We start from the raw sequence: 27,977 nt of genomic DNA on the forward strand, positions 1-27,977 counted from the left end.
GGGCGGCGGGTCACGTGAGCGGAAGATGGCGGCCCCGGCAGGCGGCGGGGGCTCCGCGGTGTCGGTGCTGGCCCCGAACGGGCGGCGCCACACGGTGAAGGTGACGCCGAGCACTGTGCTGCTGCAGGTGCGGCCGCGGGCGGGCGGCGGGCGAGCGGAAGGCGGAAACGCGGCGGCTGGGACGTGGCGCCGCCGCTCCTGCGGTTGCTCCGAGGGCTGCGGGGGCGGGGCCGGGAGGGAACCTTGGGGCGGGGCCTGCTGCGGCCAATGAACAGCCCTATGGCGCGGCGGGCCCGCCCTCTTCCGCGTCGGGCTCTGGCGCTTGGGGATGGGGGCTGGCTAGCCTCCTTGAGGGGATGCCTGGGGTCGCGGCCCCCGCTACCCCCATCCGAGCCCGCGGCGCTCCGAGCCCAACACCGAGGGTCCCGGCCCCATGTCTTCACTCTAGGGTCACCCTGCGGCTCGGTGCTCTGTGGCGGCGTGTGCTGAGTCATTTACTGCCCTTAACCCGGTAGCTGGCCCATGTCGAACCTGTTATGTTGGAAATGCTTGTTGGGCCCTGTTATGTAAGGGCCGGCGCGAAGACACGGTGGGAAAGGGGGCTGAGCCGATGAATGGCAACTCAGTGTGCAGAGCGTGATGAAAGAGGGGCTTCCGTCGAGTGGGGAACCCAGGACCTCCTTGAGCTGGCTCTCTTTGGAGTTTGAACATTATTGTCTAGGGGTGGAGGGGCGTCCCTGAGTGTGTAGGAAGATACCTGTGGTGGCCAGTTGTTGAGGGCCTGATGTGGAAGGTCCCGCAGAACTGAATTGACACAGCAGGCCCAGTGAGGAGAGAGTAAGCAGGATTTGCACGTGAGGTGTGTGGAGGTGCTGAATGGGTGGTCCACGACTTGTATTACAGGCTTTGTCCTTCGGAGCCAGCGGGCTCTGCAAGAGGTGGACTCTGTGCCCTCAGCTGCCTCAGTGGCACTTGCCTGCCCCCGCCTGGGGCGACCAGGCCTGACACAGTGGCTCACACCCTCATCTCACCCTTAGGTCCTGGAGGACACGTGCCGTCGGCAGGACTTCAACCCCAACGAGTACGACCTGAAGTGAGTTTGCTCTGGCCAGGCCACCGGCTCCAAATCCATAATCCACCTTTCACCCAGGGCCCTGCTGGGGCTTCAGCCCACGTGGGTTTATTCTCTCACTCCCTGGAGGCCAGAAGCCTCTGATGATGGGGTTGGTGGGGCTGCATCCCCTCCAGAGATCTGGGCGAGTACCCTGTCTTACCTCTTTCAGCTTTGGGGGACTCCAGGTGTTCCTGGGCTTGTGGTTGCTTCCCTCTTGTCTCTGCCTCCCTGATCCTTGTGTGTTTGTGTCTCTCCTCTTCTGTCTCTTATCAGGGCACTTGTCTCTGAATTTAGGGCCTAGCAGATAACCCAGGATGACCTCATCTCGAGATTCTTAATTTCATCTGCAAAGGCCCTGTCTCCAAATAAGTTTACATTCATGAGTTCTGGGGGTTTGGCTATGGATATATCTTTTTAGGGGCCATCATTCCAACCACGGCAGAGAGCTCTGGGCCTTTGGTTGTGTAAGTTCCTGGTGGGGCTCTGAGGGCAAGAAGAGGTGATCATGGAGAAATGGGAAGAAACCTGTAAACTGCAAGTAGCTTCTGGTGGCCTCAGGCCCTGGAGCTGTGTGCACCAGTCTTTGTGTGCAGGCATTTTTCCAAAGAGAGGGGTTTCACCAGATTCTGGAATCTAGGGCAGTGAAAGAGTCAAAACCCCACACGAGTGGGTGTGGGTTTCTGTCGCATATGGGGAGCTTCCTACCTTAGCAGCATATTCTTCGCAGTATGGCTGTCCTCACATCAGGGGTAGACAGGAGCCCGAGGTGTGGGAGACTGCTCTGCTAGACCTGGCTCGCGCTGCCTCTCACGTGGGGCTCTATAGAAAAGGTCTGAGCAGGCATGCCTCCGTGTCATCCCAGATCCCTGCCTCCTGCCCAGCCACGGAGAATCCCAGGGCCTGTACTGGGCCTTCCCCTGGCATCCTGTCACAGAGATATGTACTCTTTCTTTGCTCTCCCTGAACCTGCCTGAGATTTCCATGTGGTGCCTGGTTGGACTCTTACAACATGTATTGATTTTTCTCTTGTCTTCTTTGTATCCACTGGCTGTGTAATTTGTTTAAAAACTGCTGCTCCTGCCAAGGAAGGGAGCTTCTTGCCCACGTGCGTGTGTGTACTTCATGAGGCCCCTTCCCCTCATCTCTAGGGCTCCGAGCGCCTCCCTTCTCGAGTTTTCCGTAGCTCTGCTGTCCTGTCTTGCCCTTAACGTTGAAGTTGTTGTGTGGCAATTTCTAAAGTGTTGAAGATGGGTATCAAAGTTCTTCTTTCCTAGGTGTTCCAGACGCCCTTTGCATGTTCAGAAAACCATTGTTTCCAAAGGCATCTTGGTATTCATACTGCTGGGTGACCACTTCTTGTGTATTCAAATCTCATGTTCTCTTGCCAGTGCTGTAGTTCTCCCTCTCCTCCTAAACTGTCATTAAAAATGGAGCTCACGGTCTGACTTCTGAGAGGCATAAATAAGTTCTCTTATTCACTCTTCTGGTGAATCATTCTGGCCCCTGTCTGTGTCATAAAATCACGGCCACACGGCAGTACTGTTTTCTGTTACGGGCAAGAGCTTTCCTCACTCCCAAGTGATCTGTAGGGTTAACAGTGGTGGTTCTCCTTTCCATAGCATTTGTGGGAGCAGAGAGGGTCAGGAGGAGTGGGCCCAGGGTCAGGCAGGCTCCACGGCCACCTGGCTAACACCTTCCCGGCCCTCACCCAGGTGAGACAGTGTCAAGGCCTCCAAGTCCCAAGCCCCTTTCTGTCCCTCCTCTTGTCAGGTGTGGGTATCTGACTCTCTTTCAGTCCACAAACGAGATGTGATCTGAGCTGGATATCAGGAGCTGTACAGTGTGGTCCTAACACTGCCTTTGGGTGGCCTGGGCTCCCTGTAGGTACTTTACATCTGGGTTTCCTGTTTGTGAAGCAGGCTGATCACAACCCTGGCCATGCTTCCCAGGAGAGCTGGCTGCCAGTGGAGACCAGCAGGTGTCTCGGAGGTCGCTGGATTCTCTACCTGTCCTCTTGGCCGTGGGTATTTCCCTCCTGACTCACCAGTTCACTTTGCTCCCACCAGTTCCATCCAGGAACCATCCGTCTTTGGATCCAGGAGCTCTGTACATGAGGGTCAGAGGAGGCTGTGGGCCTACGCGGGCCTCTTCCTCATCTGTTGGAAGCTCTAAGTTGCCAGGTCCCCAGCTCTAAGACATGCAGGACGTGGACAGAGAGACAGTGCCGCTCCAGGGTTGGAAGACCTGGCTTTGTGAGCCAGGAATGGTAGTCTCAGCCCTTTATCGCCATATTCCAGCCACTGTGAGGGCCTAGCTCTCCATGGGGATTTTAGGTCAGGTCATTCCATTTGTGATTCTCTAAAACCTTTGCCTCTGTCACTGGTCTTTGGGGTTGTGGCCCTGCTTCCAAGGATAGCAGGAAGCAGGGGAGACGGGAGCAGGTCATTTTGGCCGGTGGCCTGCAGTACAGGCGAGTGGCCGCAGTGGCTGGAGTGCTGCAGCTCCGGGCAGTAGCAACAGGGCTTTGTTCCATTAGAACTTTTCTGTGCAGAGCAAGGTGCATGCCCTTCAGTCGTGCCCACGTGTGCTTTCATCTTCTGAGTTTGTAGTTGGACTGATCGCTGCTCCATGGTCTGAGGGAGCAGGCGCTTGCTTTGCCCCAGGGGTGACCTGTCTGTGTTCTCACTGTTCTTGCTCGAACTGTATCAGTGCTCAGTCTCTTTCCTTCAGAAGACCCGCTACTGGAGTCAGGGACCCACCCTGTCTTTGCAGGCTCTCAGGCCATCCCTCAGTTCTTGCAGCTTTGCTGCCCGGGACTGTGGAAGTGCTGGCCAGACATGGGCGTCTGCTCGTACCCTGCTCTTGGCAGTGCTGGGCTGTGTTCAGGTCAGGGGGCAGCCTGAGGCTTTGATCTGTTTTGCAGGTTTCAGAGGAATGTGCTTGACCTCTCTGTCCAGTGGCGATTCGCCAACCTGCCCAATAACGCCAAGTTGGAGATGGTGCCCATCTCCCGGAGCCGCGAGGGGCCCGAGAACATGGTAGGTAGCTCTCGGCGGCCGCACCTCCCAGCTCTTCCTTTCAGACCGCTGGGAATGAGCAGATGGGTGGGCAGTGGGGCTGTGCACGTGAGGCACTCGTCCCATCCTCAAGTCAGGTGACAGCCACTTTTCTATTCCCCAAACTGATGATTGAAAATTAGACTTTTCATTATTTGTGCTGAAGTGTTTTGGGGTGGGGGCGGTTACTTGTGCTGTGTCCATGTCGGCATGCTGGCAGCATTCACCATAGAATGTCGCCAAGAATCTTAGAGCCGGCAGGACTCTCTGTGTGGCATCCAGTGCAGCCTCAGCTCTGGGATGAGGACAGGGTAAGGCGCAGGCTTCCTCTGACTGGGCGCAGCGAGAGCACAGCCCGAGTCTTCCGACCGCAGCTCACTGCTTTCTACCAAATCCGCAGCTTTTGCTTCCTAGGGATTTAGCAAATGGTAGTGGATTACTACGGACAGACGAGAATCATGATGATAGCTACCCTCTTGTGCTCAGGCAGGTCCTTTAAGAACGAAAGTACAAATCCTCCCAACACTGCAGGGAAGCAGTTTTCATCCCGGGTGAAAGACAAGGCTAGGGCCTCAGCGGTGTGAGTTCTCAGTCTAGAGCCCACCGGGAGTCAGGCCCCTGGGGCTGAGCCTGATAGATCTCTTTTTCCATTACAGTTGTGGTTCTCAGCCTTTGATGTGGAAGGAACACTGACTTCCCTAGGGGATTCCTTGGGCATGGCTGGAGACCCCCTCAGGCTTTCCCACAGACGGGTTTCTCTTTTGTCTTTTATTGGGATTTAATGTAAATAATGGCAACCCACTCCAGTACTTTCGCTTGGAGAGTCCCTTGGAAGAGGAGCCTGGTGGGTTACAGTCCATGGGGTCGCAGATGGGACCTGACTGAGCGACTGACACACGCAATGTAAATAAGCGTGCCCTGGAGAAGCCCCTTGGCCAGAAGGGCAGGAGTAGCCGGACCTAGAGAGTCACTGCCCGGTGACAATGGGCGGAGCAAGGTCCCTCACCTGGGGACGTTGAGCTTTAGTGTGTCTGTCACTTGACTGAGGGACCAGAGTATTTATCCCCCTTGTGGGTTATAGTAGACTTGTGTCTCTATTTTGGGAGATAATTGTTAAAAGCATCTCATAAAACAGTGTGCTCACTTATTTAAAAAAAATTCAGCAAACACAGTACCCTCCGCCTGTACCCTGAGGACCAGACCTGGGTGGGGTGCAGCTAGGACAGCGCTCCTCTTCCTGACCTGGCTCCGACGTCTCACCCTCAGGTGCGCATTGCTCTGCAGTTAGACGATGGCTCTAGGTTGCAAGACACTTTCTGCTCAGGCCAGTCGCTCTGGGAGCTTCTCTGCCACTTTGCCCAGATCAGGTAAGTGCTGATGAGCAGGTTCTCGGCCATGCCTTTCTCCGCCATGGGGATGTTGCCGTGGTCACTGGGGTTGATCCGGAGCCGCAAGCCGGAGCTGTGCTTCGGCCTCCACCAGCCGCTGCTGGTGCCGCCTTCGGGCTACATCAGTAGCTCATCTGTCTTTATTGGGTGTCCTGGTGTGATGGCTGGGCCTCGCCCTCCTGGAAGAGCTTGTGGGGGACCCAAGATACCCCCTCCAGTCTGGTGAACATTGAATAGAGAAGTAGGGTGCTGACAAATGCTGCAGCTATAAAACTCCCTTGTCATGAGAATGGGCTGTATTCAGAGAAAATACTGTAATGACAGTTGCCATGGGTCAGTTTCTATCTGGTGATTAATGGTTTAAACTGTTTCTGAAAGTGTCAAAATGGTAGTCTTTTAAGTTCTGATTTTTCTTTATGGGATGGAAGTCTTTGTCTGCTTTTAAAGGTCTCCAGCTACAGAATGGAAGGGACCGTGGAAGGATATAGTGGTTGCTGTGTGGCCTTGGGCAAGTTGTTTGCCGTCTCTGGGCCTCCCAAGGGTGATATGATGTTATGAGTTGATGTTTCTCAAGTGCCTAGAACTAGGTTTGTCTCTGTGGAAGAGGGGACTCTGGATGGGGTCCTCACGGTGACAGGTTGGGGAGGGTGAAAAGGGGAGGTGGTGGGGGGGCCACTTCAGGCACTGAAGGAGATGAGGTCCTAGATCCCTGCAGACTCCACACTGCTGATGCGGAAGGTGGTTCCCTGGGTAGGGTGGGGCTCCGCCCGCACTGTCCCGAGAATGGGGATAGATGAGCGTGAGAATTCTGGAGGTCCTAGTGTTGGGGGCACGGGTGGCTCCTCAGATCACCACCTGGTTACTGATAGCCAGCTGTACTGTGGCCAGAGCCCCAGTGTAATTGGGAGCTCAAAGCCAAGGTGCCCAGACGTTTGAGTGAGCCTGACATGACAGTCCAGTGTAAACAGGAAGGGACAGCAGCTGTCAGGACAGGCAAGAGCATTTGTTCCTTTTCTTGGAGGATGGAGAGGCTGTTGGAACTGGGGAGCTGGATGCCATTAAAAAGGAGGGTTCAGAAACAAGAACTCTCAGAAGCAGATCAGGAAGCTGCAGTAGAAGGTGCTGGGGTCAGCCATAGCTGTGGATCAGATGGCAAGATCCCAGACACACATGCCAGTGTGCTGCATGTCTGGGAGTGCTGCTGGACTAGGGGTCTGCCATTCTGCTGAGGCACCTGAGGGTTAGCTGGTCTGGCTGATCTGTGGCCTGCCCGAGCGCATTCTTCCTGTGGTAGCAGATGCCTGAGGGCACGTGGGGCCACAGAGGCGTGGGAGCAGACCTTGGACCTGGGGTGCAGAATCGCTGCCCTGCCTCCTCCTTGGAGGAGCCAGAGAGCCAGCGGCCAGACACGAGCACGAGGCCAGAGGATGGGGAGTCTGGACAGGCCAGTCTGCCAGCTCCCGCTGCCTCAACTCTAGAAAGAAAACAGAGCACAGGAGGAAGCTGGTGGGAAGCGGTCCTAGAACCAAAGGGTATGCGTTTCCGAGTGACAGGCTGGCTGTGCCTGGCCGTGGGGCCCCATCTGGTGGCATCACTGTGACTCGTCAGGAGCTGGGGATACAGGGATGGTTCTGCACCCTTGGGGTGGCGGGCTCGAGCTTGGGCTCTCCGTGGTAGTACCAGGATGGTGGCCGCGCAGTGCCTTCAGAACACTGTAGGAAATGCATTTGTTCTAGAATTCTCTGTTTTGCTAGATAGTTCTGGGGATGAGGATGAAACAGAGCCATTTTTAGACACACAAGGTCACACACGCACCACATGCACTCTCTGAGCAAGCTGCCGACTGCTCCGCCCTGAGATCTGCTCTGGAGGCAGAATTGCTGGACCTGTAGATGGCACTTGCCGAGGCTTTGTCTCCAGAAGCGCAGATCTGGGCCTTTGCTTGGAAGCTGGCATTAGCTAACTGTGAAGCAGGGTTCAGATGTGGGAGGGTGGGTGGCGGCTTTGGCGCCAAAACCATGGCCAGATGCCCAGTGAATTGGTGCAGTCAGGCTGGGGCCACAAGAGGGCCCTGCTGCCGGAGTAGGGGGCGGCCGCCTGACAGGTCCAATGTGGTGAGGGAGCTCCAGCTGGCTCATAGCAGCTCCCTCACTGGCTGGGTGGGTGGGAGGCTCTGGGAATTCCAAGTCTCCATGTGCCCAAGAGTGGGACAAGCAGGAAGTTAGTTTTTCTCACTTGATGCTTTTGGGAAGTGGTAAGCGTCCCTGAGCGACTGGCGCCGTGCATGGCCGGGAGCTGCGGGTGTGAGCTCGGCATCCCGGGTCCACTGTGGGTCGGGCGGTGGGTCCTCTGCTTGGGGATCACGGTGGACAGTGGCCCGGCCCTGATGCCAGCATCTGGAGCAACAGACTGTCCACTGGATGTGCCATGTGGGCCACACGTGCGGGACAAGGAGGTAATTCAGAATTTTCTGGTAGCCACATCAAAGAAAAGTAAAAACAGGGGCAATTAATTTTAGGAATATAATTAACTTGACTCAGTATATCCAAAATATTATCCTCTGAACATGTAATCAACAGGAAAAAGGAGATATTTTACATTCTTTGTTGGTAGGAGGTCTTTGAAATTCGGCGTGTCTCACACTTGGAGCTGGCCTCCCTCTGGGCCGGCTGCCCTGTGTGTGCTCAGCACCCGTGTGGACTGGTAGCTCTTACGGACGGCACTGGCTCCATGTGGGCTGGCCCATCCCCCTCTCTACTTCCCATGCGTCTGTTGCAGGGAGGCTCCAGGCATGCCATGGAGGCTCGATTCTCCCCTGAAGCCGTTGCCCCTGGGCACCTGGCCTGATTTCATGGCTGAGCCTGCTGGTCCATCTCAGCCATGTTCACCCTGTGGATAGTAAGAGCAGGGATTTAGGGGTCCTTGGGAAAGACAGGCCGTCTGCCTGTTCTCTTGGGGTTGTATGGTCCCCAAAGCACTGCGGGCTGCAGAGAAGCGCTGCCTGTGAGGTTAGGGACCAGCCGTGGTCACGCAGAGCCCAGACCCAGGGCCTTGTGGGCAGTTAACACAAGGCATAGATGCTGGACTCTTCATTCCGTGGTCTCAGGCGGGCCTCCCTCCCCGCCCCCAGCCTTGTTTGGAAGGGCCAGAGGCCACTTTGCTCTTGAAACTTCCCGTTCTGTCTTCTCAGGGGGAGGAATCCCTGTGATTTGGCCAGTCCTCGTCCTTCTTGCTCCATCTGGCGCTAACCTCATCTCTTTGTGGGCTGGGTTGCTGAGTGTGGTGGGTGTGAGTCACCTGGCCCCTCAGGACGTAGCCTCACCCACCCTTGGGCCTTCTGGTGGCCTCAGGGGCCCCTCTGAGCCTGCAGGCATGGCTCTGTTAGTTTGGGTTGATTTCTGTCAGTTTTGGTTCTTCTTGTCCAGGAGTGTTGTGGTGCCAGGCTTGTGTCAGAGGCACCTGAGTTTGTACCAGCCCCACTTGGTCAGGCCCAAACAGGTGACAAAAACAGAAGGGGCTCCAGATAAACTGCCTTGCCCCCCGTTCACAGCATCACTTCCCTGGGAGCCCTGCTGGGAGCCCACGTCTGTAGGGTGGCGCACTCTGTGGTGGGTGAAGGACAGCAGGGCCTTGGCCGACCCCCTGGCCCAGCCCCAGGAGCAGGTGTGCTGGCCTTAGTGAAGCAAGATCCTCCCCAGCACCCCGCATTGGGCCAGTGGCCCTGCCTGGGCTGGGGGAGCTGAGGGCAGTTCCAGGGGCACAGGGGTCCCCGGGAGGGCCCTGCCAAGTTCCCTCTGAGAATGAGGATCTTCAGCGAGGCCTGTGGCAGGGAGTGCCGGTTTCGGCTCGCCAATGAACTGGAACCTCCTGGTCCGCTGTCCTCGGCTGGACACGAGAAGTCTGCTAATTGGCCAGGAGAGTCTGGAAGCGATTGCAGCTGCCACTCCCCTCAGCGTGTTTTGGGGCCTCCTCTCCGATCCCACATGCGGGAACCCGATCCCTCTGGAGGAGCCGACATCAAAGCCGGGCTGCTGTTTGATGTCCAGAGGCCTCTGAGGACAGCAGGCAGGCCGGCCGGCCGGCCTTCCCGGGTGCTGCGTGCTCTTGTCCCTGTCTGTGATTTGCGGTTCCTGGGCTGCCCTCAGGTGCCGCGGGCGAGGATTTTGGAGGGAGGACGTGTGGCCGGAGCCCCCAGGAGCAGAGCGGGCTCCGCTGTCTTGCAATGGGCAGTCAGCCAGCTTTCTGAGCCCGGGCAGCTGCCGTCTCTGTTGCCGTTGAAAGGAGCAGGACCCCCGTGTCTCCCCCTTCTTCTTCCTTTCTGGGCCTGGGATCTTGTTTGCTGGAGTATCTTCCCTCGCTCCTCTGTTTTGGCATCTGGATGAAGAGCTTGTGGGCCTGGCAAGGGCTGACTCTCTAGCACTTTGGGGTCTTGTGTTTTCTTGAGGCCTGGCCCTGTAAAACGCGAAAGCAGACAGGAGAGATGGGAGAAAACATGCTGAAGCCGCCCAGAGGACATGGGTCCTCTGTCCCGGGTCTGGGGTGGCCCAGGCAGTGTTCCAGTGTCCATACGTTTACCAGCTCAGCACCTGTGTAATCCCGTCCCAGCCACTTCTGTGTTTGAGCCCTGGGGCCCGGCTGGGGCTGAGCTGCATGGCCTAAGGGGGCTTCAGGTCTCCTGCCTGCTGCACGTCACCCTTCCTGGAGGAGAGGGACAGGCCTGGGGCACTGCTGGGGTCTGGGATGGGCCTTTATTTGGGGGCTAGTTCTATGGTTATGTGTTAGGAAAGGCAGAGATGAAGAAATGAACTTGAGTTGGTTGTCACAGGCCTGCCACCAGCAATTTAACCATCCAAAGCCAGGGCTTGGCCACTGTGTGCTTAAAACCTCGATGGCCGTCGAGGTACAGGCCGGTGCAAGTGGTGTGGACTGTCCTGAGAGTGTGTGCCCGACTGTGCACCTACATGCCCTCCACCCTCCAGCGTGCCCAGCTATGCTTCCCTAGGGCCCTCCCCTCCCATCTCGGGGTCTGCTTTACAGGGGAGGGGCATTGGTGGCCGGGCCTGTTGTCCGCCTCCCTGTTAGTCCCGGGGTTGCTCTACTGTCTCCTTGGAGTCCGTGTGATAGATCCGTGCCAAGTGATTCTGGTGTTTCTGGTGGCAGCAACCCGCTCAGGGGACAGGTTCAGATAAAAGCTCAGATCACAGTCCCCCAGGACTTGTCATCACCGACCGTGGGGACAGTTGCCAGAGACGTGAGGCACATCTGAGAGGTGACTGGTGCTGCCTGGCCCCTGTTCCGTGTCCTCTGTTTGCTCTGAGCCCCGAGGCCAGGGGTGGGTGGGAGACCGCCAGGCTGATGGCCAGCTGTGGGGTGGCCAGGGTGGGCGGGTCCCCATGGCGCTGGTCAGGGTGCCGTCCTGAGGGCAGCAGTGTCCCTGGGCAGGGGCCGCCTTTGATGCTTTCTTCACTCTCCTCACAGGGAGTGTCTGGAGCGGCCGTGTGAGGCCAGCCCGGTCTGCGTGTACATGAGGGATGAGGTAGGTGAGCTGCGGACCCGCCCACCTGGCCTGCACCCCGCCGCCCACTCCTAGCTGCCACACAGGCCCAGCCCCACTTTCCAATCTGGAAAATTCACTCTCTCAGACCTGCTTTCAAAGCAGCAACGGGCAGACTTGGGCCCTGAAAGCATGATGTGTTTCATGGAAAAAAGGCAGGACGCCGGCTCCGCTGGAACCGACCGCGGGCCGCCCGGGCTGCTCCCAAACCTCCCTCAGAGCCCTGTTTGTTTTCTCAGCTTCTCTCAAAGCCCAAGAGTCACAAAAGTGGTTTCATTTTAATAAATATTTGCTTTGCTCCATGTTTTGATCTTTTTCAAAACTGAGTGTGGCGTGGTGCAGGCTTGGCCTGGCACCGAGGCCCTGCCTGTCCCCGCCCGCCCGTGACGGGGGACCCTCCTGGCGCTCAGTGCCCTGGCTCACAGGGGCTTTTTGTTTCAACCCTGGCCAAGTGCCCTTTCCTGGCCCAGGGTGGCCACTGTCCCCGAGGGGCCCCTGGTATGGATGGGCCACACCCAACTATTTTTCCCAGCTTGAGGTTCCTGACCCAGGGCTCAGCAGGGTGAGGGTTCCAGGGCTATGAGTGGGAGGGACCTGAGGGGAGACATCTTCTCCTGCAGGAGAGAGACCACTGGGCCTTGGGCACCTGGGCCCAGATCGAGGCCATCGTGGTCAGTCCCGGCCCTCAGGGGGTTCATCAGCTGGCCAGATGTGGCTAACCCAGGCCTGAGCCCTGCCCACCCAGACCTCGGATGGGGTGGGGTTGGAGAGACAGACATGGATGAGCAGACAAATGCTCAGGTATAGATTGGGGTGCAGGGGCTGGACCCAGGCCTTCTGGGTGCTGGGGCTGGCAGGGCGACCCCACAGTGCTGTGACATAGTGCCCAGGCTCAGGGAGGCAGCATGTGGTGGGCTCAGCGGATGGGGAGCTGCATCAGCACGGGGTCAGCAGGATGTCCTGTCCCCGTCACAGGTGACCGGCAGAGCCGCCTTGCAGAGCACCACGCTGCAGTCACTGGGCCTTACTGGGGGCAGTGCGATCATCAGGTGGGGCGTGTTTTTGAGTGTGGTTTAGAAAACGGGGGTCTCACAGGAAAGGCATCAGGAAACATGGGGATGCCCAGACCCTTGCCGGTGGCTTCTCCTGCCCACAGCCTGGGGGCTGGGCACCCTAGGGTGCAGCGTCAGGTGGGGGGATCTGCCCTTGGCAGGGTTGGCATGGTGACCCCATGCACATTCCTTGCCCTGGGAGGTGAGGTGGGTTGGGAAGGGCTGTGGGGTGCTTTTGGGGCACTGGGTTCAGTTTGGTAGTCATCAGAGGCTAGGGGGCGGCACCATGAGACCCAGGGCTCCACGTGTGGAGTTTCACTTGCTTTCTGGGCCTCTCCACTCAGGTTTTCCATGAAGCGATGTGACCCTGCCAGCAAACAGGAGCCTGGGGCCTCCTGGAGCAAAAGCCCAGGAAGCCCGACCCCCTCCGTGTCGGCTGACCAGGCAGCCAGCAGCCCTCTGCTCCCGCTGAATTCGGCGGGGCTCAGCCAGGGCGATGTGAGCCGTCAGGATGAGGCAGTGAGCCCGGGTGCCAGCCACGTGGATGGCCTAGGCCCGAAACCAGCAGATGCTCAGGCGAAGCAGATCTTGAAGGAGCCCCCACCTGCCCCTTTTGTTCCTTTCTCTGGTGGGGGACAGCGACTGGGGGGCTCCTCCGGGTCTGCCAGGCCTCTGATGTCATCTTCAGCCAAACTGCCAAAGTCCTTCTCCAGCCCTGCAGGCCCCTCCAAGCCGAAGAAGTCGAGGCCTGGCCAAGAGCCCCAGCCAGAGCCGGAGCCGGTAAGGGGTGAGCTGGGCTGGGCACTGGAGTCTTTTTTCCTGACAGCACCTGACCTCGTGGCTGGTCAGCCTAGGGTACAGCAGGGTCACTTGGGTACGTTTTCATCTTCTCAGGGAAGTGATGTTTTGGCTTTGTTTTGCTTGAAATTAACTTTCTTGAGGCACCACTTCAGATGTACTGTAGATGGGTTTTGACAAACCTGTGTGTCCCCGTGGCCACGTCACAGTCAACAGAGCCATCCTTTCTAGAGCCTCAGAGCTGGTACCTCGCCTTCTGCTGGGCTGGTGGGTTTGACCGGCACTGATGTGAAGGTGGTTTGGCCTTGATTGTGCCATGCCACCTTTACTCCTGAGCCAGGCGTTCCCCAGCTCACCCGTTGTGTCCCATTGCTGGCCAGAAGAGGGTGAAGTTGCTCACTCTTCACAAATGTTGTGGCCTTTTGGTCGGGCCTTGGACATCTCTTCTGGACATTTGTGGAAAGTTCCTGGTGGCCACCTGAGCCGCGGCTGGGAGGAAGGTGCATGGCCCTCTCTGAGCTCGGATGGAAGGGCGCAGGCTCTGGGTTGCCTCTGTGACGCCATTTTCCTGTCTGATCAACTCTGTTGAGGTATTGGGTTGGCCCAAAAGCTCATTCAGGTTTTTCTGTAAGATACTATGGAAAAACCAGAACGAACTTTTTGGTCAACCCAGTACAGCTTACTGCATAGACATCTGCCATCAGGGCAGCGTGGGGCTTTTGTAGATGTTGAGGCTGTCTGTGGGCATCTTTGAGCTATCGTGAGTCTCACACCCTCCCCTGCAGTGAGGCCCGCTCCCATCTTTTGCTCTGACCATACACAGACATGCACAGTGGCCGGAACCCTGCATCTTGGATCATGCTGAGCAAGGGGACCCCCAGGTGGCCAGCACCTCTGCAGAAGTGAGGCATGTGGCCAGTGTCTGCCTCCCCGCTGTCTGATGGTGCCAGCCCCCAAGGCCATCTCTGGTCTTCTGTAGGTCAGGCCAGCCCTGCCCTGGTCAGTTGCAGTCTTGGCAGAGCTCCTAAGAGGGAGGACAGGCATGACTTCTGTTGGATCAGGTGCTTGAGCTGGGTGCCGATGCAGGACTTTCCCCTCGGAGTGCCTCTGGGACTTTGTCCAGGAGGGCTTTCATGAGTCACAGGGCAAAGCCCCCATGGGCTTGTATCCCTCTTTGTGACTGTTCCCTCAGCAGTGCTCACAGACCCTGTTTTCAGGAATGGCATGTTGTAGATTTCTCAGTGTCTTGGGTTCCTGGGCACCAAGGAATGTCTTGCCCTGGGACTGTCTTGGGCACCCTGCCTCCTGGGCTTGGCCCCTAAGGAGGCTCTGTGCATTCATCCAGAGTCCAGCTTAGGCCTCTGGCTTGTGGCTGAAGAGGGTCTTTCCTAATGGAGACCTTATGGTGGCGCCAGCCTGGGTTGGCAGCCTGGGCGGCAGATGCTCACCTCTGGAGCCCTTGAGGTTGCACAGGTGCCTGTGGGCATTGTCTGAGACACTGCTGCACCTTCGGAGTGGGGCCCCCAGGTTCTCCACCCTCCTCTCCCCTTCCTTCCAGCCAGAGTGACTCCATGTGCCCACCCTCCACTCAGGATCCACTTGAGGTTTTATGTGATGAGAAGGATGCCGCTGCCAGAAGAAACTGCTCTTTACAAATCACCCTTGCAGGTGATGGAGAGCCATTGCAGGATTCCCTGCCTGGACTGGGAGCTTCTGGAGTGAGGGTGGTGAGGCTCCACCTGGGTGGTGGGATGTTCACCTGCTTTCCTGGTTCCAGCAGTTTCTCAGTGTCACTTGGAGTCTGCAAATAATGTCAGTTTTATCTTTTTCTTTGGGTTTTTCTTTCATTTTTTTTTTTTTTTTTTTTGCTTGTTGTATAGCAGTGATTGGGTTTCTGGTGTCTGTTGAATAGCAAATTTAGTGAGCATTCTTATCTTGACCTTGATCTTACAGGGAGTAATCTTAGTTTATCTGTGAAGGATGCTGAAGACAGTGAAAAGTCTCTTTATCAAATCAAGGGTTTTTATTTCTAATTCTCTGAGAATTTTTCTTTATCGTCAGCGTGGTTATTTTATAAACTGCTTTTCCTGAATTGAGGTAACTCCACACCTTATGTCTCCTTGAGTTCATTTGCATGCTGTGGTTTTGGGTAGATTTCTCTGCTCAAGCCATCCTTGCACTCCAGGGCACAGTTTCAGTGATGTGTTTAGCTGGGCTGTTAGTTGCAGTTGCACTGATGTGTTAGTGCTGGAGCCTGCCTGCACCCTGTCTCTTCTAGAGCCCCCTTCCTGGCTTTCTGGCCCCCAAACTCAGGGACCCCTCCCCCAAAGGGCAGGCCTGAAGGGAGTCAGGACCCCAGCCCTGGTTCACCCCAACCACAAGGCTCTGCATTCAACCACTGATTCTGGGCCCAGGTGATGAGACTGGGGGCTTCATACTACTATTTAATGCAGCCCAAACATCAGTGTAGAAGCCAGTGGGGTCCCTGAAAGGGACTCTTGCTCCAGGTCACACACCAGAGGAGAGTGGAAAAGTAGGGGCACCTGTGCCTGTGTGTTGTGGGAACGTGGGGCAGCTTGGCCATGAAACAGAGCCTGAGTCCCTGCAGAGGAACAGGCATCGGAAGTCTCCTCCTGCTGAAACGGATGGTGGTGGGAGGGGGGTGTTGGAGGTGGGGTGGGGACTGAGCCAGTCCCAAGCCCCATGAATGGCCATCCTAGGGAGTTAGTGATGGTACCCTGGCCTTTCAGGGACCCCACTGGTTTCTACACTAATGTTTGGGCTGCATTAAATAGTAGTATGAAGCCCCCAGTCTCATCACCTGGGCCCAGAATCAGTGGTTGAATGCAGAGTCTTGTGGTTGGGGTGAACCAGGGCTGGGGTCCTGACTCCCTTCAGGCCTGCCCTTTGGGGGAGGGGTCCCTGAGTTTGGGGGCCAGAAAGCTAGAACTGGGGCTGGCTGTCTCCTCCTCCCAACCTAAAGCCTGTGGCTCTCTGCATCTTTTGGGAACCCGCTGACACCCATGTCTGTGTGGGGAGTGGCTTGGGCTGGTGCCGGCCTGGTAGTGGTTGCTGTCAGGCGCAGGTTCCCAGTGCATCCCCGAGTGCTGACCCCAGGGGCCCCAGGAAGGAGGGGTCCTGGGGAGGGTCCGCCTGGCCGCCAGCAGTGCGTGTCTTTGATCTGGGAGCCCCAGCAGCTGGTTGATTGTGGAGCATCCCCCGCCCGCCCGCCTGCCTCGCGCCTCCTGTCACACTGACAGCCGCGCACCCGGAGGCCTGGCTGGCCACATGGTGTCTGCTTTGTGTCCCCTCGAGTCCTGGGGGAGGGGAGAAGGGAACAAAACAGAACTTTTGGGGGAACTTCAAAGGTACATTTTAGTAATCAAGAAGAGTTTCCAAGTTTCCCATTAATGTTTTGCCTGTGTGTGGTTTTGGATTTGAATGAAGAGTCAGAAGAGACAGGATGAAATACAGGCAGGTCCTCGGCTGAGGCCCAGGATGGTTTACAGACCCGGGCGGCTCCTGCCTTTGATGTCAGAACATTAATTATTAGAAGGTAGTTTTACTGGCCGTCAGAACCGGGTGCGGGGAGAGGTTGGGGCTGCCCGGCGGCCCCTGGCCTGTCCTTTGAAGTCCTTCCGCTGGCCCAGGAGGCTGCCCCGCAGCTCTTTGTGCTGCTGGGCCGTGCTCCCAGCAGGCATCCCCCCACGCAGCTGGCACAGGGGTTCGTGATCAAAGGCCCCGACCCCCTAGGCAGGGCTGGCTGGCCGCCGTCTCCCTGCCTGCCCCCCACCCTCTGGGGGGTGGTCTCTTCCCTTGGAGACGTGGCCCCGTGGACTTGCTCCGCACCTCGCACCCACACCTTGGGGCAGGCATCAGCTTCATCTCTGGCTGTCCCCGGTTACTGGAAGGTTTAGAACACGCCGGACTGGGGGGACCCTGGCCAGGACCTGGGGGCTGGGGTGGACTGGGAGCAGCGCCTCTTGCTGGCTTGCCGCCCTCCTTCTCTTGGTCTGGGGTGTCTGTCCATGACAGCCCCCCAAGAGCACAGCTCACTGTCTCCTGTGTGTGAACCCAGGGTGGGTATGAGCTGTCCCTGACCTGCTGGTGACTGGATACCCGCGGGCGCCAGCCTTGGCCTTAATTGGGATGTCCTCTGAGGGTTTTTGGCAGATAGGTCAGCCGCTTAGAAGGCCCCAGCTGAGTCTCAAGGCGGTTTCTGAAGCCTGGTGACCGGCAGGTGCCCTCCAGCTGTCCCTGTGCTCTGTCAGCCATGACTGGACTCAGGGGAGAGACAGATGCCCAGCCTGCGGAGCCATGATGGAGAACAGGCGGGCAGGGCACCCCGGCCACTGGCACATCTTTTGGTACCCAGAGCCGCCCACAGGGCCAGGAGGCCTGGTTGGCGGGCCCCCATCCTGATTGGGCCCCGGGGCTCCCTGTGTGGGATTGCGCCTGGCCCTGGTCCACTGTGTGCGTTCACTCCCGGGCCTGCTGGCCTGGAACACGCGTCTTCCCCTGTGGATGAGGAGAGCCACCCCACGCCCCGCGTCTGCTCATTTCAGTCCTTGGGGGTTTGTGCACTGTGTGCACAGAGATGCTGGCTTCAAACTGCCCGTGTCGCTGTTGCAGCCCAGCGTTTCTCTTTTAAGATCCGCTCTGGTTTTTCCTGCTCGGAAGGCAGGCAGAGTCAGGTGTGGACCTCAGCCCTGGGCTGGGGCAGACCTGGCTTCTGCCTGTGTCATGACAGGCCCGGCGGGTGCGGGGCTCAGGTTGAGTGTGACCTCGCCGGTCAGGCCTGGCCTCGCGTTGGCTCGGCGCACGCTCCGGAGGGCGGCCGGCTCAGAGTGACGGAGGCTTGGCCCACGTCCCTCCCGCGTAGTGATTCATTTCAGCTCCAAGCCTCAAGGGGAAACGCTTCACATTCCCTGTTACCAAAAAGCATTGTCAGAGGACAGTCTGGGCAAGAAGGAGGCGGGAGGGACACAAGAGCCCTCACAGGGAAGCTGGAAAATCTGGGGTTGAGGTCACCTCCAAATAGTTTCTGCATTTTTTCTCCCTGTGTCATCACGTCCTGGAAAATTACCGTCAAGAAAATGAAACCTCAGCGGGCAGTGAGGCCGCTTCTGACACGAAGGGACCCTCGTGTGCCCAAGTGGGTCCTCAGCCACTTGTGCGGCGGCCACTGGAGCATGTCCACCAGCTGTCGGGGGATGCCATGGGCCCAGATCTTGGCCCGGTGCCCTGTCCCCTCCAGGCCCAGCCCCTGGCTGTGCCTGTGACCTCGCTGACCTGGAGTGCTGCTGACAGTGGGCGGTGCCCTCACTTCCTCCCCTCGGGTCTCCCTCGAAGGGCCTGTCCCCTGGTGGCAGCGGTTCTTTCTAAAGGTGCTGGTGGCCGTCTACAGCTGGTGGCTGGTTCCCAAGTCCCCATGACCAAGTGGCCCAGGTGTCAGTCCACTGTCTGTCCAGCCTCAGGCCATTGCTCGGGGCCTCCTCTGAACATCAGCCGCAGAGGGTGCTCCTGTCATCCCACCTCCGGAGGGTCTCGTCCCTCCCCAGGTGCCGTCTGTCCCCCTTGCCAGTTTCATCCAGTTCGCAGACACCCTGACTCATCCACTCTTTGCATCTACTTTCCTCCTTTCTGGTTTTCTGGGTGCTGTCTTGTCTGTAATAACTTTGGTGGAGGCTGCGACACGGGAATCTTTGCCAGGGTCGCGTGTTTGCAGGAAATGAGGGACCCCAGCGGGGTGTTTCACCAGCAGGGTTGGGTCCCTTAAGGCCCTACCCTTGGAGCCTGCAGACACCCGCTGTGCCTCCCCTCAGGACAGTGCCTGTTTGCTCGTCTGCCACGGGCAGTCGTATAGACCCCCCACCTCGCAACTCCGTGGACTCAGGCCCCGGGCCCTGGCTGCTGCCTCATCATTCTGTTCATCTTCTCGCTGACAGATGCCCACAGCGTGGAGGCCATCAGGGGAGAGACCGGCTCCTCTGGCATTCCGGGGGTTAAGGGGTGGGGGAGTCAGAGCCAGTCGCTGCCCTGAATACTGACAGCCTTCAGGAGCTGGACTCTGAGCCAGTGATGGAAAACTTGAAGTTTTGCCAGGATGACCCAGGCCTGGTGACATTGTGTTCTTGGTGGAGACGCATCCTCCAAGCAGCTCCCGCAGGCTCTTGAAGAGTAGACCTGGAGTTCTGGGCTGTGAAGACAAGCTGTCAGGTGTGCTGAGGAGGTTCCAAGCCTGCCACCCCACAGCGGGGGTTTCATCTTGGAGCCCCATCCCAGAATCGGGGGCTCTGGCCCTCGACCAGCACGCAGGAACCCAGTCTCCGTGGTGAGCGCGCCAAGGCCCCTGGCAGTGGCCATTGTGGACCTTTCTTTTTCCTCCCCTGATGGTGTCTCATCCTAGACTTCTAGTCTCTATCCAAAAACATCTCCATAAATCCATCTAGGATGAGAGCTGTGTGCGTAATAACTGCCCATGACCAAGGAACGGCGGGTGAAGGAACAGCAAATGAGGGCCAGATTGCCGGCAGAGCATCCGAAGTGAGCGGGGCCAAGGCTTGGCCTCCCCTGGTGCCGTGTCTGCCGCACTTCCTCCCACGTGGAGCTGTCAGGCCCTCTTCCCTTTCCTGGTATCTCTCCTCTTTGCAGTGGAAATAGCTCCACTGCACAGGCTGTGTGGAGGTGTTTGAGGCCCCCTGGCTTCTCCCTTGGTCACTTGGTAGGACAGGGTGATGCGTCCTACCAACCAGCCATGGAAATCCACCTTCTCGTGGGACAGGGCCCTCCTGGGGCTGGATCAAGGCAGCAGCTCTGGGACTTGGGTGGTCTGGGCTCTGATGGGCGGCATCAGACCCCTGGCTCCTCTTCCCAGGAGCAGGGAGTTTCCCCAAGGTGCAGACGACGCGGGCGAGTCAGAGTCATCTCGAGGTGGCTCTCCCTGGCCCTCTGGCTCCCACGTGGGACCCTGGCTCCAGGCTGCTGTTGGACAGACAGACGGGCTTCTGGAGCAGAGCTGAGGCATGTGTGGGAAGAGGGGCATGAATTGAGGGTAGATCCAACACAGAGAGATTTCTGTCAGTTTACGGTCTGACTGAAGGTCAGTGGCCCCTGAGCAGCATGAAGCCAAAGGCTGATGTCGCCCACGTCCTTGTTCAGGAAGTTGTGGAAGTTGTGGGAGGGCTGCGGTCCTCCAGGTCACCCCTGGGCTGTGCGCTGGAAGCGCCCAGGACGAAGAGGCCAGAGCGGCCCCACGCTCTCGGGGTCGGGCTTCACCAGTGTGTCCCCCGGAGATCAGGGGCACTTCTGGATGGTCAGGCTCAGCTCCAGGCCACAGACCGTAAGTCACCTGATGGCTGGATTCTCAGGGTAACTCACTCGTGTGCCCACACAGGGCCCTCTGAGGGCGGGACTGGGGCAGGGTTGCCTATGGGCTCTCTGCTCACGCGCCCAGGGGCCTGGCACTTGTGGACACTGCGGTGCCCAGCTCAGGCACATCCATGTCTGCCCTCACCCTCCCCCAGGAGCCCGGGCGAGTGCTCGGCCCTTCTGGAATGCAGGCGCCGTGGCTGTGGGGGGCAGCCTGGCGCCTGGCATCTTGTTATAAAAAGCTTGGCGTGGACTGCCTGTGGGCTGCAGGAGGGTTGTGGCTTTGAGGGGGCAACCCCCAGGGGCCTCGGTCAGCCACCTACCGACCCCACTGCCCGGGCCTCAGCCAGTCTTTCCTAACCACCCTGCCACCAATGCCCTGAGATCAGAGGGCCTTCCTGGCGAGAGCCCACTGCCCTTTGTTACGAGGCGTGACTCAGCTGTGCGCTCAGGAATGGCAGAGACCTGCTGGCCTGGGCAGTCAGGGCCTCGGGGGTGGCTGGGGGAACAGCCCTGGGCCACCTGGCAGGTGCACTGGCCAGCTCCAGGATGGTGAGTCTGACTTTCAGAGCCAGCAGGGCTGGGGTCGGGCCAGAGTACAGGAAGGGATGAGCCCGGCGCTGGGTGTCGAAGGCAGAGGGTGGGATTCCTGTGCAAGGCTGGGGCGTGGAGGAGAGGGCAGGCAGGAGCAGGAGGCGAGAGAGGCCTCACCCCAGACGTTTGTGGACGGTCCGTGAAAGGGAGGGCAGGACCTGGCGTGGGCCCCACAGGATACTTCCGTCTGGCCGGGCTCCGTAGGCAGCCTCAGCATCGTGAAGGTATCTTCCCCCGTCGTCAGTTGGGCCACACCCGGAGGCACCACAAGCAGAGTGAGCCCTGCCTTGTAATTTCTGTCGCCGTTGGCTGCCAATTAGGAGAGAGGCTGTCCCTTCCTGTGTCCCCACGATGGGCAGAGGGCGGGGCTGACTGCTCCCCCAGGGAGGGGAGGTGGGGTCAGTCTAGCTATGGGGCCAGCAGCTGGCAGGTTTTTGCCAAACCTCTAATTTAGGGGCTGTTACTTGTCCTGCCCCTCCCATGGAATCCCTGACGTGGCCCTGACCAGGGTACTGTTCCCCAGTTTTGTTCCCCACTTTGGGAGACTGATAGCAGGTGGCTTCCTGGGGCTCTTGGGGAGCCCCCGTGAAGACAGGATGAGAACAGAGATGCTGCTGTTCATTCACTGTCCAAGTCCCCCCAATAGTCAGGGTGCCGTCTGACCTGGCTGCGCTGAGATCCTCGGGCCCTGTGCCCTGTTGGTGAGGGTCTCGGCATTGTCATTGCTGAGTGGATGGGCCTGGGGGGAGGGGCCCTGGTCCTGGAGAGGCGTGGGCGCCCCACGCCCCACCCTGGAGCCTGGCCACGGGCTGACAGGTGGGGCTGGCAGCACAGGGTCAGCTGGGGTCTGCATGGCCAGCCCAGCCCCTCGGGGTGGGGAGCCTGGGCCCCTCGCGGGCCCTGCATAAGCTGAGCTCTCTGCCTGCTCAGCCGGTGGACCGAGACCCCGTGGTGTGCCACCCGGACCTGGAGGTGCTGCTGCAGGCCTGGCCTGCGGAGCTGCCTGACGAGTTCTTTGAGGTGACCGTGGACGACGTCAGAAGACGCTTGGCCCAACTCAAGAGTGAGCGGTGGGTGTGCCCTGGTTCCTTCTGATACACCCATGCGCTCAGCAGCACCTCGGAGGGTGGGGGGCCCAGGCAGAGCATGCTTAGTCCTGTCTGGGCCTGTGAGGGGGAGCAGCTCACAGAGCCTGAGGGAGAAGCCGAGTCCAGCTGGTGTGGGCCTCCGCTCTGGCTGGGGAGACCGGGGACCTTCACTACTGCCCGCCCCCTCCCCAGGAAGCGCCTAGAAGAAGCGCCCTTGGTGACCAAGGCCTTCAGGGAGGCTCAGATGAAAGAGAAGCTGCAGCGCTACCCTAAGGTACCCCGGGGGCGGGGTTGGGGGTGGTGCGGTCTCCGCACGGCTCTGCGCTGGGGCCTCCTGTGGTTCTCGCAGCCCACAGGCCACTGGCCATGGTCTCCTGTACTTCAGCCCAGGCCGGCAGGGCTGCGGTTTGTTAATGAACCAGTCAGCCCCGTTTTAAGATGAAAAATGTCACTGTGTTTTCACAAGTGCACGTGGGTACTTGTCTGGTCCTCGCGTCCAGCGCATGGCCAGGAGTTTCAGGGGGCAGCCAAGGTGAGGGGGTGCCAACCCAGTGTGGGGGAGGCCTGGCCACTGTGGGCCCAGGGATATGGCTCCCTGGGTTGGGCTCCAGCTGTCTTGCTGACAACCCGGCTTGTCCTGGCCTAGGTGGTCCTGAGGGTCCTGTTTCCTGACCGCTACATCCTGCAGGGCTTCTTCCGCCCCAGCGAGACCGGTAAGCAGCCCCGTCTGGGCGGCCAGGAGGGCGGGAGGCCCCGCAAGCCCCTCCAGGCTCTTTCCATCTGGGCTCTGGGGCAGGCAGTGGGCACAGGGCTGGGGCCGGCTCTTCGCCAGAGGCCTGACAGAGCAGCTGGGCAGTGCCTCCGGGACTGGGCGCCCTTCATGCACCCACCTGTTCTGGTATTGGTGGGACAGAGGGGCACACAGAGAAGATGGGCTCGCCTACACCCAGTACCGGGGTCTCTGGCCTGGGACCGCAGCTCACCTAGGAGAAAGACAGCCATGCCACCAGTTTTGAGTGGGGTCCTCCGTGACCTGGGGGGAATGGTCTGCACAGAGGTTGGACCTGGCTTGTCCCATTGCAGGGGGGGTGGCCCTGGAGTGGGGTGCCTGCTTACCCACCCTTCCTCCTGCAGTGGGGGACTTGCGGGACTTCGTGAGGAGCCACCTGGGCAACCCCGAGCTGCCGTTCTACCTGTGTGAGTGCTTCCTTGGGACCTCCTTTCAGCCGCCCCGGTCCCTCTCAGTCGGGGCTTGAAGTAGCTTTTCCCACAGAAGCAGCAGCGGGGGCTGGTGGGTCTTGTGCTGGGGCCTGAGCATGAGTCGGGGAAGGAGGGTGACCATTGCTCTGCTCAGTACTCCTGTGCCCTCTACTGCCCACCTGCCCTGGGCGAGGTGGGGGCTGGGGGAGGGGGTGTCAGGGAGAGCTGCTGGCCACCTCTGGAGCACATCTGGGGGGTTGAGGGGTCAGGTGTTCCCCTGCGGTGAGTCTGCCCCCGGCCCTCTCCCCAGCTTCTGGCTGTTTTTGCAACAGCCGAGAGATGGACAGGGAGATGTGAGCTGAGGGGGCTGCTTCAGAAATCCTCCGGCTCACTCAAGCCTGTTCTAGGAGCGGGGTCGGGGGTGTAGGGGCAAGCATGGGCAAAAGGTGGGGGTGGTGATGGGGGGAGGGGAGGGGCAGGGCACTTCCTGGTGCAGACAACCACCTCTCCGCAGTCATCGCTCCTCCAAAAACCATCCTGGACGACCACACGCTGACCCTCTTTCAGGTACCGTCTGGGGCCAGCCTGGGAGGGACAGTTGCCAGGGAGGGCGGGTGAGGCCACAGTTAGAAGTATGATAAGGCCTTGTTGAGGGTTGAACTTGTACCAGAGCACCTCTGAAGGCAGTTCTGGGGCTTTCCAGTCTCTCGTGCCTCCTGCTTCAGTGGGGATGGGCTTGTTCAGCTGGCTGCTGCCGGCTTGAGCCAGGACTGCCCCTGGATCTGGGTGAGAAGGGGCTGGCACGTGGGGCTGCTCGGGGACCCCCGAAGGACCAAGGGTCAGAGGCCTCAGTTCAGGTGGCCAGCCGCTCAGGAGGCCCCTGGGGTGCCAGCTGCCAGGCAAGTTTGGCTGCAGACTGGAGGGGCTGCTGCCAGGCCTGCTGCCCTGCCCCTTTCTGTCCCCTGGATCCCATGGCCTCCACTGGGAATGCCGTGGCGGGCCCTCCCTGGGCACTGGGGGCCCCCAGAGCTCCCAGGGTGAGGAGTGTGGATCCGGTGCCCTGCTGGGCTGCAGTCCAGAGCCAGGAGGAATGTCCTGTCCCTTCACCCCAGGAGAGCAGCCCGGGGCCTCCCCAGCCCTCTGGCCTAATGGTTTCCTCTTAAAGTCTCTTCAGATATTTTAATTAGTAACAGAGGCTGGCCTTTGTTAAATGGCCAGCAGGCCCTGCAGAGGTCTGAGTTGGGGCAAGGGGATCTGCTTGCTGCCTGGGGCTGCCACCATCTTGGGGGAATGGGGCCAGACCAGCAGAGAGTCTAGAAGCCTCCCAAGGAAAGGAGTCGAGGTTGGTGGGAACAGGGTGCTTCCCCACATTCCCACTCCCCCTTCTCAGCCCCCTTCTGCAGCAGCCCCCCCCCCCGCCCCCGGGAGCCCCAGAGGCACAGGGCCTCCTCCTATCCCCACCCGCCCTGCCTCCCTCCCTCCCTCCCTCCCTCTCTCTTTGGCCAGCCTGTTGATAAACATTGAATTTGGAAGATGCTTTGGGATGGAGAGAGGCCAGCGTCCAGGCACCCCCCTCCAATTAGGAACCCTGGGGTGCTGCCTGTCCGCCCACGCGGCCTGATTCCTGGTGACACTCTGCCCCCTGCTACTAGCAGCCGTCTCCTTTCATCCATCAGCTCGCCCTGGAGCCGTGGGGCCTCCTCTTGGGGTGGCGCCCCTGCCCGCCCGCGATCAGAGAGCTGGCAGGGCTCAGGGAAGGAAGCCTTCCTCCCTCCCGTGGGTGAGCAGGCGCGGAAGCTGCCGGCTTTCATGTCCCTGGCAGGCCCCGTGCTGGCTGCCGGCTGCCCTGGAGGCTGCCTGGGGGCCAGTCCTGCGCCCCAGGAAGTGACAGCTCAGGGTGGGTGTTGGGGTTGGAAGCCTAGCTTCCTGTTTTGGTCACGGGGCCAGGAGAGTGACTGTTGGGCAAGACGGGTGAGGTTGAGGATGGGCGGTTGCCAAGGATGCCATCCATGGACACAGAGGTCCCCAACAGCCCCCGTCATACCTGCTTCCTGGGTCCGAGCCCCCTTTGTGCTGGTGCAGCCCCGAGCCTCAGGGACCTCCCTTTGCTCCTGTCTCAGCTCCCCTCACGGCCTCCCCCAGAGCCCCAGCATCAAGCCCCACCCCTTGGTGATGCCCTGAGAGGGCCCTGAAGACTACCACGATCTGTGAACTTTGTCAGCCTGACCAGAGGGGTGCGCCTCCCTCCTGGAGTCATGGTGGTCTTCTGTGCTTTCTACTCACCCCTTTTTCCAGTGGGGTCGTCCCCTGGGACACAAGCTGGCAGGTGGGGGGCTTCCAGCAGGTGCAGAGGGCAAGCAGGGAGACCAGGTTCCAGAAGAGCTGCCTTGAGGGGCCCAGAGGGGCCCTTTAAGGCTTTAAGCTCTGCAGCCCCTATACGGCCCCACTGGGACGATCCTACCAGTGCCTAGTGGGTTGGCCACCTGAGAAAGGTTGAGGCACTGTCCTACCTGTTTCCAGCCCCTCCAAATTCCGGTGCCTCCAGGGCCGGGGGCAGCCCCCAAACACCATCCAGGCCATCCCTCCACAGCAGGCTGGGATCCCAGGCCTCAGAGTGGGGTTTCAGAGCGTTCATGGCCCTTTTCTGTCCCTCTGCTTTGCCTGCAATCCCAGCATTCCAGGTCTTTGAAGCTTCCTTCTATTAATAGTCCCCACCCAATTCCAAGAGCTCAGAGCTGAGAGGACACGCTCAGCTGGCAGCTGCGGCCCTTCTGCCAAGGGCTGAGGACACGGCTGTGGGTGGTGGCCTTGCTTCTCCTCAGGCCAGCTCTGGGGGTTGCAGCCACTCCTGCCTCGGACGCAGAGGTGGGAGTGGAAGCAGGTGATGATGCTGGGGGGCTCTGGGATCCTCTCCTACAGCCCTGATTTCTGCACCATAGTCTGGCCTCTTGCCTGGGAGGCCTCCAGGGACGTTTCAGGGGCCGTGTGATGCGTCCTGTGCAGGTGGGGCCAGTCCTTGAGGGGAAATCTTGTGCCACCACCCCCACGGACAGGGTGCCAGGAAGAATGTGGGGACCCCCTACCCTGCAGGAGGGGCTTCACACTGGCTAGCACTGGCTTTTCCTCATAAGGTGACCCAGTGCCAAGTCAGGGAACCCTTATGTGAGCTTTCAGGTCAAGGCAGTAGGCCTGGGGGCACCTCTGGGCCCAGGCTCCCAAAGCAGCTTGGCTCCAAGAGGCCCCCTGCCCACTTCCCCATGCCTGGGCCCCCCTGGAGAGCCCTGCACATGGCGCACCCGCCTCCCATCCAGCTGCTCCCAGTGGACCGGGCTCACCTGTCAGCCCCTGCAGGGTCCCCCCTCCATTCTTGGGCAGCAGACGTCGGGGGGGCTGGTGGGGGCACAGCGGGCTGCGCCTGTGTTGGCGGCCACCTTGTGCCCCCATGCCCCCATCCCCATCCATGCACTTCTGTTCATCCGCATCTCCTCTGACCTCTCGATGTCTCCTGTAGTCTCTGGTGAGGGTGGGGGTGGCCACAGCCTTCAGAATATTAAGCGTTGACCCTGGGACCTGGGCAGGAAGGGGAGGCAGTTAAAAATGCCAGAGCACGCATACCATAGGAGCTTCCTGTTCAGTTGGTGCTTGGGGCTGGGCCCTGGCAGGACCCTGTAGTTTGATGCCCTGGCCTGGCTCACACTGGGGTTGGTGCCAGAGAAGGAACAGGTGAAGCTGGGCAGTGGGCGGTGTGATGGGAGGGGCCTGGTGGGGCTGTAGGCCTCCTCAGTGGAGCCCTGGGCCTAAGAGATGCGGTGCCCGTGAGGCCAGCACGGAAGCGGGCTGCAGCCCTCCCTGCTCCTCCCTGCCATCCTGTGCCTCACGGTGCCCACTTGGTCCCTGAGCTCCTCTCCGCCCTCCCTGCAGGCGAACCTCTTCCCCGCTGCCCTTGTGCACTTTGGACCTGAGGAGCCAACAGGTGGGTAGGGTCCCTCTCTGCCCACCAGTGCCGACCAGCCCTGGGCCCCACTTCCAGTTCTTGAGATGCCCCAGAGCAGAGGACTTCGGGTCTGGGAGGGAGACCTGTGGCCCCGATACCCCCATACCCTACTGCTCCCCAGGGTTGGGCCATACTCCCTCCCAGAGCAAAGCAGCGGTAGGCAGGTGGGGTCCCGTCTGTGGCCTGAGGGTGCACCGGGCCTCCTGCAGGCAGCTACCTGGAGCCCAGGCTGCTGGAACACACCGTCTCCCCGTCTGCAGCCGACGTGCTCGTGGCCAGGTGCGTCTTTGCGAGGGCGGGGGGCCACTGGTGCAGCGCCGCCTCCGGCACCTCGGCCCTCACGCCCTCTTTTCAGGTGCATGTCCAGGGCGGTGGGAAGCCCGCCCCCACCGCCAGCCCCTGACCCTGCACCCCTTGACTTGGAGCCAGCTGCTGAGGAAGGGGCAGTGGGGCCCCCTGAGCCCAGCCGGGGGACAACGCAGCCTGTGAGGAGGGATCTGGGCAAAGTGCCCAAGTGGTTGAAGCTGCCAGGTACCCTGGGGGCGTGGCCGGGCAGGGAGGGGCTACGGGCAGGGGCCCGGGGCCCCGAGGTTACCCTGTGTTTGCCTTGCAGCCGGGAAGAGGTGAGAGCCGCCAGAGGTGCCCACTCTGCCAGCCACAGGACCCCTGCCCACCCTGAGCGGGAATAAAGACGCGAGCCTCTCTTGAGACCCTCCTGTCATCTTTTCCAGGGGAGGGTCCTTCGGTCCTCCGCTCTGCGCCAAGCTT

General features: G+C 59.7%; 1 protein-coding gene across 22 annotated transcripts; it reads left to right on the forward strand.

Annotated features, from left to right (window-relative positions):
* On the forward strand, nt 1–27,917 carry ASPSCR1 (ASPSCR1 tether for SLC2A4, UBX domain containing). Of its 22 annotated transcripts, none has more exons than XR_015147329.1 (17): nt 1–127; nt 1,038–1,093; nt 4,038–4,152; nt 5,437–5,537; nt 11,037–11,094; nt 12,088–12,161; nt 12,509–12,944; nt 19,840–19,985; nt 21,858–21,997; nt 22,208–22,289; nt 22,662–22,728; nt 23,150–23,212; nt 23,730–23,782; nt 27,137–27,188; nt 27,419–27,488; nt 27,565–27,740; nt 27,823–27,917. XR_015147329.1 is itself a non-coding variant. In XM_086356653.1 (17 exons), the coding sequence occupies exons 1-17, from the start codon at nt 26–28 to the stop codon at nt 27,834–27,836; spliced, it is 1,812 nt and encodes a 603-aa protein (XP_086212779.1). In that variant the 5' UTR covers nt 1–25; the 3' UTR covers nt 27,837–27,917. The 22 variants fall into 22 exon arrangements, 17 of the variants coding, with proteins under 17 accessions (XP_086212779.1, XP_086212797.1, XP_086212781.1 ...); XM_086356653.1 differs by having other exon boundaries at nt 12,509–12,951; XM_086356671.1 differs by lacking the exon at nt 19,840–19,985 and adding an exon at nt 24,871–24,995.
* The last annotated feature ends 60 nt before the right edge of the window (nt 27,918–27,977 follow it).

This window comes from Bos grunniens, chromosome 19, assembly GCF_055505025.1.
Source record: "Bos grunniens cultivar Pamir isolate PY7600 chromosome 19, Bosgru_T2T1.0, whole genome shotgun sequence".
NCBI classification, from domain to species: domain Eukaryota; kingdom Metazoa; phylum Chordata; class Mammalia; order Artiodactyla; family Bovidae; genus Bos; species Bos grunniens.

What these genes read in the sequence shown, in the direction of transcription:
- ASPSCR1 (XM_086356653.1), top strand. Translation starts at nt 26, where the DNA reads ATGGCGGCCCCGGCAGGCGGCGGGGGCTCCGCGGTGTCGGTGCTGGCC. An exon ending in TGCCACTTTGCCCAGATCAG is followed by an intron (nt 5,538 to 11,036) that starts GTAAGTGCTGAT and finishes CTCTCCTCACAG; the next exon opens with GGAGTGTCTGGAGCGGCCGT. An exon ending in GCTTCTGGAGCAGAGCTGAG is followed by an intron (nt 19,986 to 21,857) that starts GCATGTGTGGGA and finishes CTGCCTGCTCAG; the next exon opens with CCGGTGGACCGAGACCCCGT.